This window comes from Corvus cornix, chromosome 3 (genome assembly GCF_000738735.6).
Source record: "Corvus cornix cornix isolate S_Up_H32 chromosome 3, ASM73873v5, whole genome shotgun sequence".
Lineage (NCBI taxonomy): Eukaryota > Metazoa > Chordata > Aves > Passeriformes > Corvidae > Corvus > Corvus cornix.
In genome coordinates this window covers 94,844,180-94,860,425 of record NC_047056.1, presented here as the reverse complement: position 1 = coordinate 94,860,425, position 16,246 = coordinate 94,844,180, and the positions used below count along the sequence as shown (strand labels likewise).

General features: G+C 38.4%; 1 protein-coding gene across 7 annotated transcripts in view; it reads right to left on the bottom strand.

The window, feature by feature from the left end:
* ERICH1 (glutamate rich 1) overlaps nucleotides 1-16,246 on the bottom strand; it is a 96,977-nt gene that overhangs the window by 30,934 nt on the left and 49,797 nt on the right. For all 7 annotated transcript variants that reach the window (XM_039568384.1, XM_039568386.1, XM_039568385.1 and 4 more), the window contains 2 exons: nucleotides 3,538-3,915; nucleotides 661-855 (listed from right to left, as the gene is read on the bottom strand). In XM_039568384.1, coding sequence (XP_039424318.1) covers nucleotides 661-855; nucleotides 3,538-3,915 — 573 coding nt within the window. The remainder of the gene's footprint in view (nucleotides 1-660; nucleotides 856-3,537; nucleotides 3,916-16,246) is intronic.

The following is a 16,246-nucleotide window of genomic DNA, read 5'->3' as shown; positions in this document are numbered from 1 at the left end:
GGAGCCTGTGCCTCAGGCATGAAAAGATTTAGTAACACAGTAATTTTTCTTTTTATTAATGACTTCAGGATATTGTTTGTTATAAAGAGTAACTTTAAATTTTTACATTATCAACAGTATTTTTTAGAAACTTAAACAGATGTTTAGATTTAAACAAAACCAAAACTGTACATCAAAATTTAGCTTGCAAAGTCTGTGTATTAAAGAAGCCACGTGATGACCAGGAAGAAATAAAATAATGGGTTTTATTGATTCTTATGCATGTAAAATGAATCCTTAAGTGGAGGAATAAAATCTCCAAGATAAACAAGTTAATTGCTGCAATTTAAAAAGTCTACCAAGGGAATGTATTAAAAATATGCTTTAAATACGATTACATCTTAAAACATTTCAGATTTTAAAAATACTAGGTTAAACCTCTGAATCATCTTGTATTCTGTAGTTGCTGTGAAGTGAGAAAAGCTTCCATATTGATTGTAAACAAATGGAAAATAGGGATATCACTGTATTTTTTGGGGGAATTATGCTTTCATATCTTGTATAAGCATATATTTACTATTATATAATTATTTACAGCTTCCTAATTAAAAAACTAAAGCGATGTGAATTTTAATTCACACAAAAAATATCACTGTATGAACATGAGTGAATAGTACCTACCAGGAGACATCATAGATTGCTCTTGGAATTGTTTCAAAGCATCTTTCAATCTCTCAATATCCTGTAGCAATACAAGCGATTTCAGCCGATGCAGATGAGTCACATCTGAGGAAGAGATGGTGTGAGATTCAAGACGTTGTAAGAGCTCTTGGGCAGTTGCTGAATTTACAGCAGCATCTCTGCATTCTGATTTCTCTGGAAAAACAGTTAGAAAACTATGTTAAAAATATTCAGCGAGCTCAGAGAATTTTCCTAATTATACTTTCTTTTCTAGAACAGCACCTTCCTTTTTAGTACAACTGACAACCAAATATCAGGTACTAAAGAGCAGCTTGTTAAACATTTTTTGTTAAGTATTAAAACAATGGTAAGGCGAAAACTAGAAAATTCAGTAAGTAAAAAAGACAATAGGATTCATAATGATAGGAATGCAAGAGGAATCAAATTTTCAAAGTTAGCAGAGGAAGAAGGTGTGATGAAGAAACTGTACTGTGGCCAAAGCACTGTTTTTACTTCCTACACACTATGTATTATAAATTGTACACATGTTTTGGAGAAGGGAACAACTCTGTGGAACTACTGCAAAGCACTTCTGGAAGCAATTACCCTGGTATTGCACCTTTATGTTTTTATTTAAAAAGCAAGTATTACAGCATGCAAGACAGCAGAGAAGAACATATATTGTTATGGGTTGACCTTGGCTAGATACCAGGTGTCCACTAAGATGTTCTATCACTCCCCTTCCCAGTGGGACAGGGCAGAGAAAATGAGATGAAAAACAACTCATAGATTGAGATAAGGCAGTTTGCTAAAAGAACCCACCAAAACTAGCAGATGTTTGCACACACACAATTAAAGAGGAAAAAGGTTTAGTCTCTATTTCCCACCAGCGAGTTATGTTCAGCCACTTCCCGGGAAGCAGGGCTTCAGCCCATGTAGCGGCTGCTCTGGAAGGCAAACATTGTAAAATAATAAATGCCTCCAGTTCTTCCTCCCTCCCTTACTTTTATATCTGAGCCGATGTAATCTGATATGGAATATCCCTTTGGCTAATTTGGGTCAGCTGGCCTGGTTGTGTCCTCTCCCAGGATCCTGCCCACTCCCAGCCCCTTGATGGAGGGGAATGTTGGAGAGACAGAGCTGATACGATGCCAGTGCTGCCCAGCAGTAGCCAAAACTCTGGTGTGTTATCAACACCTTTCCAAAGCACTGTGGGGGCTGCTGTGCGCAAATGAACTCCAGCTCAGCCATACCCAATACAATTGCTTATACAGTACTAAACTATAAATTCATTCTTCCATTCCAGTAACAATGTGTTGTCTGTCCCTTTAACCAAACTCCCCTCTGGCTTTTACCAGCAAGACACCCGAGAAGTACAGAATTTTCCCGATTCAGATTTTTAATATATGTACTAGAAGTATAGTCCAACGTGACCATTTGAAAATGCTGCTAAAAGCAATGGCTTCCAATTTTATAAAAAAAAATAGGGAGTGTTAAAGCCATTCAACTAGAAAAGGCAAGCAGCATAATGTCAGATCTATATATAAACTGGGATTTGCCTAACAAGAAAGTTAGTCACACCGATTTACAGATGTCATATCTCATCTGCAGATGAACTTCCTTTCACCTAAGAATTCCTCTCTGTGGCTTCCAAAGTCCTCACTGGCTCAACACTCCGATCTGCTGGTTTGAAACTAGGGCCAGTCAGTCTGTCAAAAACTGCCAAAACCTGAACCTGACTTTCAGGAAAGCTGGAAGTTCAAGAACACACTTTCTTAAAACTCAACATGCAACACAGCTGTGGACAATTGATCAGGTTTCTATTCTGGGTCATGTGTTAGCAGCAGAAGTTGAAGAATTTCAATCTTGCTCCGTCACTCTGGAATTCCACTACAGCAAATGCATGTAGTTTAGCTTGCATTTACTTAGCCATATGGTGAAGTAGTAAAATTCTTAATTTTGGTGAGGGAAATACCTTAGCCAGAAAGTAGGACAGATTTCAAATGCTAGTCTTAGTATGAAGACCTGATGCAGCAGAAAAATTTAACATTACGCAAAGAAAATTCCATGTCTAGATCTTGAAAAGAAAATTAACATGAAATCCCTGATGTCATCTTAACAAGGTTTTTACAGTAATTCTGTAACCAAAAGATGAATTTTATGGTACTAGAAGCCGACAGCTCTGACTTAAGATGGACTAATACAGGCAGGTAAGCTGTTTAATATTATCCATTCAGCTCCACAGTGACCAGTGAACATTCAATAGGCCATTAGGGATAAATCCATGCAATTCTTTCAGAAGTACTATGGAATGTGCATTGAGCATCAATTCCCATTCATCTTGTTCACAAGCACTTTATGCCAGTATACTTTCCCAATGCCAGTAGTATCTTCCCCGTTCCTTTACATGCTGTCTGTCTAGATTTCCTTATAGAATACAAATATATCTCGTCCTGGGAAGGAGAACATTCTGAGAAGTAGATTGGTTCAGAGATAGTAAGCATAAAAGTAGTTAAGGATAACAATTGGCCTCATTTGAAGTTTTCTGAAAGCAAGTAATCCTTCTGGGTGTTTCCTTGCAAAGGGAAGAATTTTAACCACTTGTCCCAAGGGCACTGGAATGTTTAAAAGAAGAGCAAGGAACACCATGTATATTTTTAAAGACTGACAACCACAAGCTTTTTCTATTGATGTGAATTCTTACATAGTCAGGTACACACCATAAAGTGGGACAAATACTAGGTACTCACATGTCTTACTGAGTTCAAGAGAGACACTTTAGTAGATTTGTCTCATTTTACAGGAGCAATAAATGCATAACCATTTTCCCCTGTGTGGTAATACTCATAAAAAGAAAGGAGAAAGAGTGGTACATACTGTCGGCAAAATAGATTTGTTGTGTTGCCTGCAGGAAGTCCAGAATGCTATCTGCCTTTTCATCTATGTCTTTTAAGCCTGCTGCTTCTTCTTTGTTGTTTTTGTCAGGCTGATACGTAAAATCCACACCAGTAGTTTTTGTTACTAAGCCAGCTGCTCTCTTTTTTTCTTTCTGTCGCTTCTTTTTCATTTTCCTCTTTTTATTTTTGCTTATTCTGGGACCGTCTGTTTGCTGCAGCTGTAAATTATCTTGAACAACAGTTTCTTGCATTCCCAAATCTGTTTGTTCTCCATGTAAATTACTAGAGATTTGTAAACTGCTCTTTTGTTTCCTCCTTCGAATGCGCTTTCTCTTGGTTTGCCCTTGATATTCCTCTTCTGTGGATTCAAAAGAGACATGAGAGCTGTAAATAAGAAGATCTGTAATAAACATTTTAGAACTGCATACAATGAAATATGACACCCTTTAAATTCTGGGATACCTGAGTGGCTCTAACCTTACTTTTATGCTTACAATGTCTTTCAGTACTACAATGTCAAAGTCAACTTTTCTGAATGTATTAAAAAGACAAGCTTTTTTCCCTTCTGCTTCAATAAAGACTGTATCCTCCTTCATGCTACATACTTTACATCTCATTTACCTTCTTAAAGCAGGTAATATGGTTCTATAAAGAGTGAGGTCAAAAGAATCCCCAGAGCAAAAAACAGCATGGGCAGACTGTGTGACATGGCATGATAGAGTTCCCCAAAGAGTCCCACACCATCAGCTGGTAGACTTGACAAGGAACACAAGAAGAATGTACATAATTTACAACAAAAGATTATAGTGTTTATATTGATAATATCCATTCATGACAGTGCTGCGCTTTAAAAACACCAGACGTCTCTTTCTGACTGATCTATTTTCTCCTCCTTAAACATTCTCCTCCTTTGGGATATCTTACTCCTAGCTCAGTTTTGGACATCAACTTCATAGGAAAAGCATGCAAGGCAACAGTGACCTTGGTAAGTAATCTCCAATCTTTTAACAGCCTGCCTTGCTTCTGTTGTTCCCTTCCTACATTATAATTTCCTTACTACCTAATTCTTCAAAAGCCTCACATGTCACAGCAAATAAGTCCCTCTTGCTCTTCAAGACAGCTTTTGTGCTTCTTTACTCAGATCTTATCCTTGTACACAAAGCCCGGAGTTTTAAAGTAATCTCTGACCCTGAACTGATTGCTCCTCCCACACACTCACTTTCTGAGTGTTAACCCCTCTAGCACTAGCCAAGGAAGATTTGGCCAGAAGCCACCACCCATCTTCCCTCTGAGTGCACAGCTGCTGAAGTCCATATTCCTGTCTATAATAATTCCTCCCTAACTAGTAATTTCCTCATTCATGGTCTAACAAAATCCTCACACATTTAAACATCATGGATTGCAGAATGCCAGTTTTCTTCTATGTACTGGGTTTGCATGACAAGATTTTGGTCATGGGGGCTACAGGGGTGACTTCAGTGAAAAGTTGCCAGAAGCTTCCCTTATGTCTAACAGAGACAATGTCAGCCAGCTCCAAGATGGACCTGCTGCTGGCCAAGGCTGACTCATCAGTGATGGTAGTAACGCCTCTGGGATAACATAGTTAAGAAGGGGAAAAAAGTTATTGTGCAGAAGTAATTGCAGCCAGAGAAGAGCAGAGAGAGAACAGGTGAGACAAACAACTCTGCAGACACTAAGGTCAGTGCAGAAGGAGGTGCTCCACATGCCACAGCAGATTCCCCTGCAGCCTGTGGTGCAGATCATGGTGAAACAGCTGTGCCCCTGCAGCCCATGGAGGTCCATGGTGCAGCAAAGATCCACCTGTGGAGGACCCTCCACTTGAGCAAGTGCAAGCCTGATGGAGGCTGTGACCCCATAGGAAGCCCACTGGAGCAAGCTCCTGGCAGGATCTGTGGAGACAGGAGCCCACACTGGAGCAGGTTTGCTGGCAGGACTTGTGACCCCACAGAGGACCCACACTGGAGGAATCTGTTCCTGAAGGACTGCACACTGTCGGAAAGGACTAACGCTGGAGCGGTTCATGAAGAGCCACAGTCTGTGGGATGGACTCACAGTGGAGGACTGTCTCCCATGGGACAGACCCCATGCTGGAGAATGGGAAGGACCCCTTTCCCTGAGGAGGTGAAATGCTTGTAACCCTCACTCCCCATCCTCTTCTGCTCATGGGGAGGAGGTAGAGAACTGGGAATAAAGTTAAGCCTGGGAAGATGGGAGAGGTGTGGGGGGGGGGGCAGCCGTGGCGCGCAGGAAGATGCTTTTAAGATTTGATTTTACTTTTCACTCTCCCGCTCTAATTTTGATTGGTAATAAATTCAATTAGTTTCCCCTAGCTGAGTCTGTTTTGCCCGTGACAGTAGTTGGTGAGTGATCTCTCCCTGCCCTTATCTGGTGAACCTTTAGTAATATTTTCTATCTCCTGCTGAGGACATACTGTAATAGATACAGCTGAGGAGGACTGTAATAGAATGGCTTTGGTGAGTGCCTGGTGTTCAGCCAAAGTGAAAACACCACATCCTAATGTTTTGCTCTAGAAAGTTAAGACATTAATCCTTCCCTCAACCCCTACCTGCATGTTTCTAAATTCCTAACAGTGCCCTGAGCCTAGCACTCTTCTTTATCTGGATTTACACCATTCTCTTAGGGTCAAAGCAACCTTGCTTGGCTAAGGCTAGTGTAATACAAGAGAGACATCTGAAGCCTAATGCTTGTTTCAGAATGATACGCGTAATCTCCTGAACTGTCTCTGACATTCTCAGCTTGTTTGGCTTTCTCATCACTCCTCCCCCAACCAGTCTTTGTCGCTATTTTCTCCATGGTTGGAGGCCCTCTCTTTAATTTCTGTTTCTTTTTCTGTCTTGAACTCTGTCAGCTCTGAGCCACTTTCTCTTTAAATATCACTACAGACTTTTAGTTCTTTAGCTGTCAGATGACTCACTGCAAAGCAATTTTCCATACTTTCAATGAAGAATGCTGCATAAAAATAAATTTGCTGTATTGTAATTGAACACCACAGCATGTTAAAGACACGCCAAACGTCACCCTGGACCCACAGTGTGGAATGTTTCACACCCATGGTATTTGAGCTAAATATCTTTATATGTAATTCGGACATATGGGATGTGGGAAAAATAACGTCTGTGTCATCCTGAAGGAATAAAATATCAGAACTGAAGGCAGATACAAATGGTGAAAGATGCTATAAACAAAACATCAGTGTTTCATCTTGAGATCTAATTTGGATTTTCATGGGAGTATTTGTGTTATAATAGGTGAATTTCACCGCAAATATACATACATTGTTTAGCAAAATTTCGCAGCCCACTGTTAACCTGAACAGCACTGTTTGATAATGACACTACTTTAATCTATGCTCTCAGCAAAGCAGCCTAACTTGTTCTTTAAGCATCTGAGATCCCCAAATCTCAGCAAAACGACAGCATGTTGTGCAGCCAAACACCCCTCTTTCATTTGAAATCACTTTAAAAAAACCAGGCAGAAGCCAGACGGGGCTTAAGATAACCAATATTTTGAGTCAAATCCAAAAGTTTCCTTATCCTAAGTACCTCAGGACAGCAGAAGGTCTGAAGAGACCACGGTGAAGCTGTCAAAAGGCAGAATGGATGTAGTCTTCCCATGTGTAGGTATTAAGATAAATGCCTGATTGAAAGGAAACCAGAACTATGCTGACTTTCCTCCAACACAGGAAAGAAACACAAGACTCTACCTAGTTCTCTTGAGGAGCTAGAGTGGCAGTCCTTTAGCAGTTTTGTCACTCTTTGCCCTGTATTCTAGTATCTGTGTAGTATCTACTGTTCCATGTGTGGGAGCTACCAGTGATTCAGCATCAGGAACAAATGAAATTAGATGCTTACGAATGCAAAGCAATGCACACAAAAGGGATTAATTTGAACAGCTCGCTGGTAGGGGTAAAGTGAGCTGTTATCAGCTCAAGAAAAACAAACCCCATACCTGTGCATCATCATGGAAAACTCAACGAAAACATTTGCTCAGTTGGTATCAGTGATCATAACAGCTAACACCTTGTTTGCATACATAAGAGATGGAAAATAATACGAAAAATATTCCAAAGCTATTATATAAACCTATTGTACTGCTCAAGCTTGTAATGCTGTGTTGCTTAGTATAATTCCAGAATTGAAGGATTTTGGCAGGTAACAGGAAGACTCTCACAGAAGTTAGCAGAGAAAGAAACTCCAAAATATTTGTATGATTTTTGAAAGAGTAACAAAATAGACTTAATTTCTGCCTCCTCATGTGAAAGCAAGGTGACAGGCAATTTATCTGATCTGTTTCACAAGCTAATAGAAGAAAGTAAAACCTTTTTTCACTAATGGTATAGTTTGCTATGGAATTCCCACGTGTGTGGTATGCAGAGGAACCAAGAGAACTGCTTGTTCATACTGCCAGCAAGGCTACCTGATTACAAGAGACATACTGTAAAATATAAATGAAAGTTATACAAGAAACATACACCATAAAGTTTATGTCACAGCCCACACAATGACCTTAACAAATGACATGTTCAGTGGGATTCGCCTCCCACAGCTTTAGCTGCCTGAAAATACTTAGTGAATACTTAGACCTATGCTCCCTCTCATAAACCCAAAAGACACTTGTATCTTCAGAAAGCAGTTTATCTCATCCTAAACCAGCAGGGATTGAAATACTACCTGAAGGATTTAATCTCTTTCTCTCCCCTTCCATTAACCACAAATGAAATCGAGATGCTTGCAACAACTGTGAAGAATCAGTTTCTTTTACAAAAATTATTGCTACACAGGAAGGTAGCAATCTTCACACAGACTCATTCTTCATGAGTCTGCTCATCAGATGATTTTTACTAATTAACAAAATCCACTGTTTTATAAAAAAAACCCAAACAAGACCCAACTTTTGAATGATTCTCTACATTTCAAGCTAGTAGGGAGGCCTGATAAATTTCAATAGATACAAACTTAGTTCTAATATTTTTCTGACTGACAGAAAACATTTGTTATGTCAAAGCTGTGTATTACAACAAATGCAGGGAATATACACTATAGAAGCAATCTCAGTATGTTGAGTAAGTACTTAAGCAGCAATAGGAATAGCTTTTGAACTGCATTAACCCTAGCCACAACTATAGCTACAGCTTGCTCTAATTCCACAAGAGCTGATGATTCTTCTCCTGTTCCATAATGGTCTGTCACCTCTCTCCCTCCTATCTCTGCCCCACAAGTTGCTTAATTGATCACATAATCCAATTATCCAGGAGCAATTGACTCTAACCTGTTTAGTCTGCACTTGGTGCCCTTTCCGACTGAGCAAAGTGTCTTCCAGATGGAATGCCCATACACATTTTCCAGTCATAGTCATAATTTCATAGCCATTTCTTTCAGCCTTAGTAAGAACTCTTACCTCAAGAACTGTTCAGAGTTAATTTTTTTTTTTTTTTTTTGCATAGATTGCTTTTCGGATGCAGTTTACCACGCAGGTGCACAGTCACACTACCCTGACTGACAGTATGATATGGAAGTGGGAATGAGCAGCCTAAGAATGTAAGTCAGCACTAAAAGAAAAAGTCATTTTCTTACAGCCTAGCTTATCTTGTCTGAAAGATTTAAATGTTTTCTCCATTCAAACTGCATGTTTCTTTAACAGAACAGAGGTAGAAATATGTAAAAAAAAGACTTTCAATGAAGTAAGAGGACTCAGTTTATACATACAGCTTACTGAACTGTGATAACGAAAAGTCAGGGCTGCCAGTTTCTATCTTCAAGGAAAAAAAAATGAAAAAAAATATTACTGACATGAAGATTCCCAGTAAGCTAACCCTGAGTTCTATTACATTAGCAAAGTACTTTGTATTCATCATCAGAGCAGCTGGAGACACAAAGAGATTAAATACAAAGCTTAACAAAGGCTAAGAGCAACAGCTGACTTCCTCCTGTCCAGACTAACTACCAGCATGAACACACTGCTGGCAACTCCATGATGGAAAATACAAGCTTCCTCGAGTTTATCTTTACTATTTCAGTTCCTTCAGACAATGCCAGATGAAAGCATTGTGAGAAAGCATCCTATAAGACAATGAAAAATGGGAGGCTGATTAGTTAGGTGTCTGCAAGTCTAAGGGATACGAAGTTCCACAGCATGCAAAACGAAGTTTGGCTCTGAGAATAAGTTGAGATTTTTGAATGCTAGGGATTTTTAGAAATCAGGTCCTTGAATATTATTAGAACAAACTTCTAGAACAGGGGACAAAAAAAAAAAAAAAAAAAAAAAAAAAAAAAAAAAAAAAAGAGAGAGAGAGAGAAAAATATGTAAAGCAGACTGAGGAAAACAAAGTCAAAGAATATCCTCTCAGCTTTAGGAATCCATACAATGTGCTCATCGTGACTCAAGTATGGCAGCTGGCTCTCCTGCTCACAGTCGGCTGTCTGGATGTCGTTCATGGTAATTCTGTAATTCTGTTGGGTTTTGGCTTTTTGGCTTGGAGTTGTTTTTGGTTTTTTGGTTTTTTTTTCCAGATGAAACAGGACGCATGCCCCTCCTGATTTTTCAGCCAGTTTAAGCTCTTTTCTTCTCCTTGATACTGCATGAATATTCCATGGTGTACCATGCAGTCAATGCAGAGGAGTTTAATTTTGGTTTAGGATCTTGTAAGGGAAAAAACGAATGTTATTTTTAGTGCCAATTAAGATATCTGTAGCAGCAATTTGACCAAGAGTGAAAAGCTGTGGTTAGTGAATGCAACACAATGGAATGGTTCATTGGAGTAAAAGCAATATTGGAAAGATCTCACACACATGAAATGATGTTACTATTTTTTCACTCTTTTTGGGGGAAACTGCGTCAAATCATCATTTGAAATCAGAGAAAGAAAACCAATTTAAAAACTTTAAAACTTTTAGTAATGTGCAGCACTTGTAATGTTGTAGAAAACTGCAAAAGACTGGAAGCTGTTTAGGATAGGGACTGTCTTTTATTTTTTCATTCATACTATGTTTGTGTGCTGACAAATGAAGAATTCACATAAAACTGGCAAATGTTGCATAAGTGCTGCCTACCACAAAGGAGTATTATCTCCTGGATTTTAAGCAAATCCAATTAATGCTAATGATAATAATCGGATACCACTTTCTGCATAAGTCTTGAATTGTAAATGTTCGCCTGACTGTATATACAAATGAATTTCTCTTACTCATAAGTTAAGTAAAATTCCTGCCATAGGAGGAACTGTACTTGGTCACAACAAACAACTACCTACTACTATATCCTGTATCAAACAGCAGCCATACACTGCAGTCAAGAAAACATCAAGTTTGAACTTACACAGAGGTATAATGATGGCCGTTCTTTTCCACTTTTTACCCTAATAATTGCCATAATTTTATTTGCTTTTTGATTGCTGCTGAGTGCTAAAATGTTGTTTTCACAGTTATTCATCATACTGTAAAATCCTGGTAACAGTCAGTTCTGAGCTCACCATTTTGCAGGTGAATTTTGACTGGTTATTTTTTTGTAAGTACATCACTTGACAACTGTCTAAGATGTGTTTCATCTGTCATTTTTGACAAATCATTCAATCTGGTATCACAATGCACCAAACTCTTGCCTTTAGTGCAGTTAATATCCATGCAGCCATCAGGAAACCTTCTGATATCACTGTTCACTCTTCTTACCTGACCAGCTATTGAACACAAGTCTCCAGTTGTGACCTCTGTGTTCTGAGAACTGCTGCATTCTCTTCATCTACTTAACTACTCCGGGGCTTCATCTTTCATATTATGTCTGTGTGCCCTCTTTGGAGAGGGGCTTTATCAAAAACTTGCTGGAAATTCAAGGAAACCACATCAGCTGTAGCATCCTTATCCATGTATTTCCTGCACCTTCAAAGATTCCAAGATGTTTGTATACTTCCTCTTTGCAAACCTTCTGTTGATCTGTCCCAGTCAGATCACAGGTTATGAAGCATCCACAAATGTTATTTTGCATCATAATTTGTGCTGAACTGTCTAAAACAAACAACAGGATTACAGCCCTGCAGTTCCTTGCACAATTTAAGAACTGTTTTAAAAAACTGGTTTCACAGTATCTAACCTCAAAGGCTCTGACAACAAGGCAATTTGAAAATCGAGTATCTATGCATCATTGTCAGTAATACGGGCAATTTTTTTTTCTTAAATTCTTTTAGAAAGTTTATGTGAACAGAATCTGGTACTTGGAACTCTATTTTAAGAATTTATTTTGTTGCATGACCATTAAATCACTTCAATTTCACATATCCTTTCAGAAAAGCCAGGAGGAAGTGCTACATCATGGGATTCTCCATAGTATTTTTTCCACAGCTAACATCAATGTAAAGGATTTATTTAACTTCTCTGAAACAGGCCTCTCTAAATACTCATTCTACACCATGATTATTGGCTCGAAAGAGTGGCAGACACATTGCTCCTGGTGCATCAGAAGCAAGACCTATTGCCAGTTTTAATTCTATATAACATTTGCTCAAACACTCCTTCGCTTGTCTTACCACGTTCTTACATTTATATATGTTTAATACATCATTTGGGTGTGAATTCAGTTTTTTAAAAGACACCTACTTCTTTCTAACAACTTCCTTTACTCTGTTGTCTGGCTCTGCTGTCTTTCTCTTGCTTTTTCTCAAGCCTTTCATGACAGGTGGTGGGCGCTGGCCTTGAATATCACATATGGTGTCCTTAAGTAGCTTCCATACCACCTGGTACAACTTCCTTCTCTTAGCTGACCTTTTTTAGTTTCTTTTTAGTAAGTAGCTTTATTTTTGTGTAGTGTTCCTTCTTGAACCGTTGTGGATTGTTGTTTGTTTCCTGTTGTTGTTTCAGCACGTTGAACCCAATGGTGGCTGTTGTGATGTGCCTCTTGTGAACCAAACTCTATGTAGGATAAAGTGAAGGGTCTCGTTTCCTCTCACAGCTCCACTAACCATTGTCTTGGTTATTGACTGTGCCTAAAATCTGAAACTTTTCACAACATCCTGATGAGACACTAATGGAGAAACTGAAGATCCCATTACTGCTCTCTCTGCTTCTCTGATCTTTCAGCAGTGATTATTCCCAATCCCAGCTGGATACATGACGAAACAGACTCTAAGCTTGCTTGGCTTTTTGATATGTACACTCAGTCCAAGCACACAGTGATTTAAGGCATCCAGGAGATATTTGAAACTATTTTAATGTAGAAATTAATTTTAGCAGTAATGTTTTGGGCCTCCTGTCACTATATACAGAAAGCTATACTTCATGAAGCCCCCAATCTTTCTAAAATAGCAACATTTCTGATACAAATTCTGTACTATTCAATGACTTAATTTTTAAACGAAAGCAAATATTTTGACCTTTTAGTGATCTTTTATTGTTTTAACTTTCAAACTCACTGTCTTCATTCATTTTGGGGTGATGTGCAAAGAATCAGACTCAGTCACCATTGTTTACAGGCATCATACAGCACTTCCTAAATGGGCTCAGTTGTGGTCCCCAAAACCACTGAGAATTATGTTTACTCAGTGAGGAAAATAAAGTAAAATCACAAAGTCTAGCATATTCACATACAAGAAAAGAGATTCAATGACAACCAGTAACTATTCTGAAGGTTACTAAATCAGAAATGGTCAATTATCTTAATTAGCCACAAAGACTAATTGCTACTAAATAGAGAAATCTTCTTAGTCTTTGGCTAAATAAGATTACATCTCTGTATTGGAACAGATAGCACCACTGTGAATGGGAGGGGAAGACTTGTAGCATTTATATTAAAAGACTGGAAACATTTTAAACATCTGATATCACATTTCCACTTTAAAAATTTGTTCTTTCTTTTAATTTTCAGGATACAAACAAACATTCAGAGTTTTCTTCAAAGCTTTTTTTCTCAGAGATGGTTTTCAACCAACAGTTAAAGAATTCAAAGCTCTCCCTTTGCTCAGAATAACACCAGAAATGATAAGAAACGTTGCAATCTTAAAATTCTGTGCAGCATTTAAAATGTTCTTTCCAAATATACCAGCTAAAATAGCACAAAATGTTTAGACGTTATTAAGAGTATAGGAACACAGACTGGAAAATGGGAAATACTGGAAAAACAGGTTATCTACTGGAGAACAGATACTTAGTTTTCCCCTGTGATAAAACAGCACCTAAGAGTAGATCTAAAGTACAATCTTTAGCACAGAAGAGCTACATAAAAGTACAGACACCGAGACAGCTAAATGAAGATATTCGGCAACAACCCCCCAACCCCAACTTAAGGCATTTATCACCTCAATATTTCAGTTTACACCTCAATTCTACTTTTTGCAATATTCTCCAATATTTCTTAATTTTTTACAAAGCATCTAATAAACAATTATTTAACCTCATATAGGAAAGAGATGCCACAACTGCAATTTATTACATGGTTCTTCCAGTAAACCCTATTTCAAAACACTCCAGAAAAGTAAAGTCTGAAAGAATGCAGAACTTCCATATTTTATTTTAACCTATTTCCTTCATCCATTTATCTTTGGATCTGAAACTAGATTTGAATTATATTTACTTACACAGTTTCCAAGCAGCTTTTTAAAAACAAGGATGTTTTAGGACATGGATTAAGCTTACTTGTATTAATCACATTCTAAATGTGTATTGAATCAGTAAGTAATTTCTTAATGACCAAGTGCTCTGTGTTGAACTAATCATACATATGAACATGCAGGCAGGTATGCTGGAAAAAATCGCAGAGAAGATCCAGAACAACTGTAATTTGGTAATTTGTCAGTTTGTAATAGATGTGACCCTGGTGCCACAGTCTTCCCTGGCCTGCAGGTTTGTTCTTGACTGCATGTTGTGCTGCAGCAGGCCCTGCCCTACCCAGAGCTGTGCGGTCACACTGCTCATACTTTTTTTCCACAGTGAACATTACAAACCAGCTTTTTAATAGGCAAGCTAGGTTTTATTAGAACAGACACTAGAACACCTGATTTCTTTTTTGAGGGTGGGGAAAACTCAAAATGAAGAAAACTGAAACAAAACTATACATACATAACTTTATCTCCACCTTGCCCACTGCATCCTCGTAAATCAATCCTCTTTTTTTAGCCTTGTTCTCAGTTCAGCACGCCGGATATTTCCAGAGTTGCAGAACAGTCTGCCCAGTGCACTCTGGGTCTCTAGGGAATGTCCCTCTGAAGCCTGGGTTCCCATTGTTCTCAGCAAACTTCTGGTCTCTGCTGCACAGAGGGTTTATTCCTTGGCCATCATTCCTCTACAGCCTGTGTGTCCCTCACGTTCTATAAAGTTATTCCCTCTCAGTGTGTGTCTCCTCATCTCCTAAGGGCTCCATCCTGGCTTCTGTACTAAGCAGCTACAGATCTTCAAAGAATGAAATATGATATATGACATAAATGTGTGATTATTCATAATAATAAATTAAAAAAAAAAAAAAAAGCAACCACAAAACCCAGCTGACAGCACCTGTTACAAAAATAAATGTTTGGAAAGTGACTGAAATAATTTTGTCACATGTAATCAACATGAGATCACGTAGTATGCACACTCTACTTTCCCAGGTGTTGAATCCATCGTACATCATCTTTACACTATCAGATCACCTATTTCTGGGCACAGTAAGATGTTACTAGGATAACACGGATCACAATCTATCACTTCCAGGATTTCTTGTGCTGCTTCCCAAAAGTAAAGCATTTAAAATGGCAACAGGAGCGTAACAACTGGTCTATTCAGCTTAGTAAAGTGTCAAGTTGTTTTTAGTTCCCATTTAAGTTGTTGAAAAGTAAGAGATGCTCTGCATTTCACTGAAGAATAGTATCATCCCTTGAAAATAAGAGAGACATTGTTGCTCTTCTTCAGTTATATGACATGATCTGTGAAAAAACCCTGCTATGAAAAAGGGAAATGTGTTTATCTGTCTACACTTGACTTTGTATTTCATACAAATATTAAAATCTGTCATCTGCTTGCAGAATGCAGTTTCTTCCATCACACACTGTACCCCCAATCCAGATTAGTGTGATGCTAATGCTTTTCATCTTTACTTGGTGCACTGCCTAACACCTCTACAAAATTGGTTTAATTCTTCTTTTCAACATAACAGAACCTTAGGCATCAATAGCTGTCAATCACAGACTACCCATAATATGCTATGGATATGCAGACTTTTTCATCTTTTATGCACTTAGATGTTCATTACTAAATGAATCTCTCACTTGCTTTCATGAGCTGGCTGATGTATACTACTATTAATCCAGTTGAGATGCAAGTAAATTTCCTTGTTGGTGTAAAACGCCATTCCTTTGGGGAAGGAATAAAGAGAGCTGATCCTGCCACAAGCATCTAACTTTAACCATAAATGTTGACTTTTAGGCAGGATGTTCTTCCCGAATGAAATAACGAGCAGCAGGTAAGAAGTATGTAAGAAGAGGAATAAATCCAGGTCTAGGAAGTCCCTAGATCTAGGGACTTCATCTAGGCTAAATGATATCACAGAATCCCCTGAGCTGGAAGGGACCCACAAGGATCATCAAGTACAACTCTTAAGTGACTGTCATATTTCACTTTTCCCCAAAGCAACTACTACACCACAGAAAATTTTCTGACACTAGGGGAATATATTCAGAGCCTGATGATATT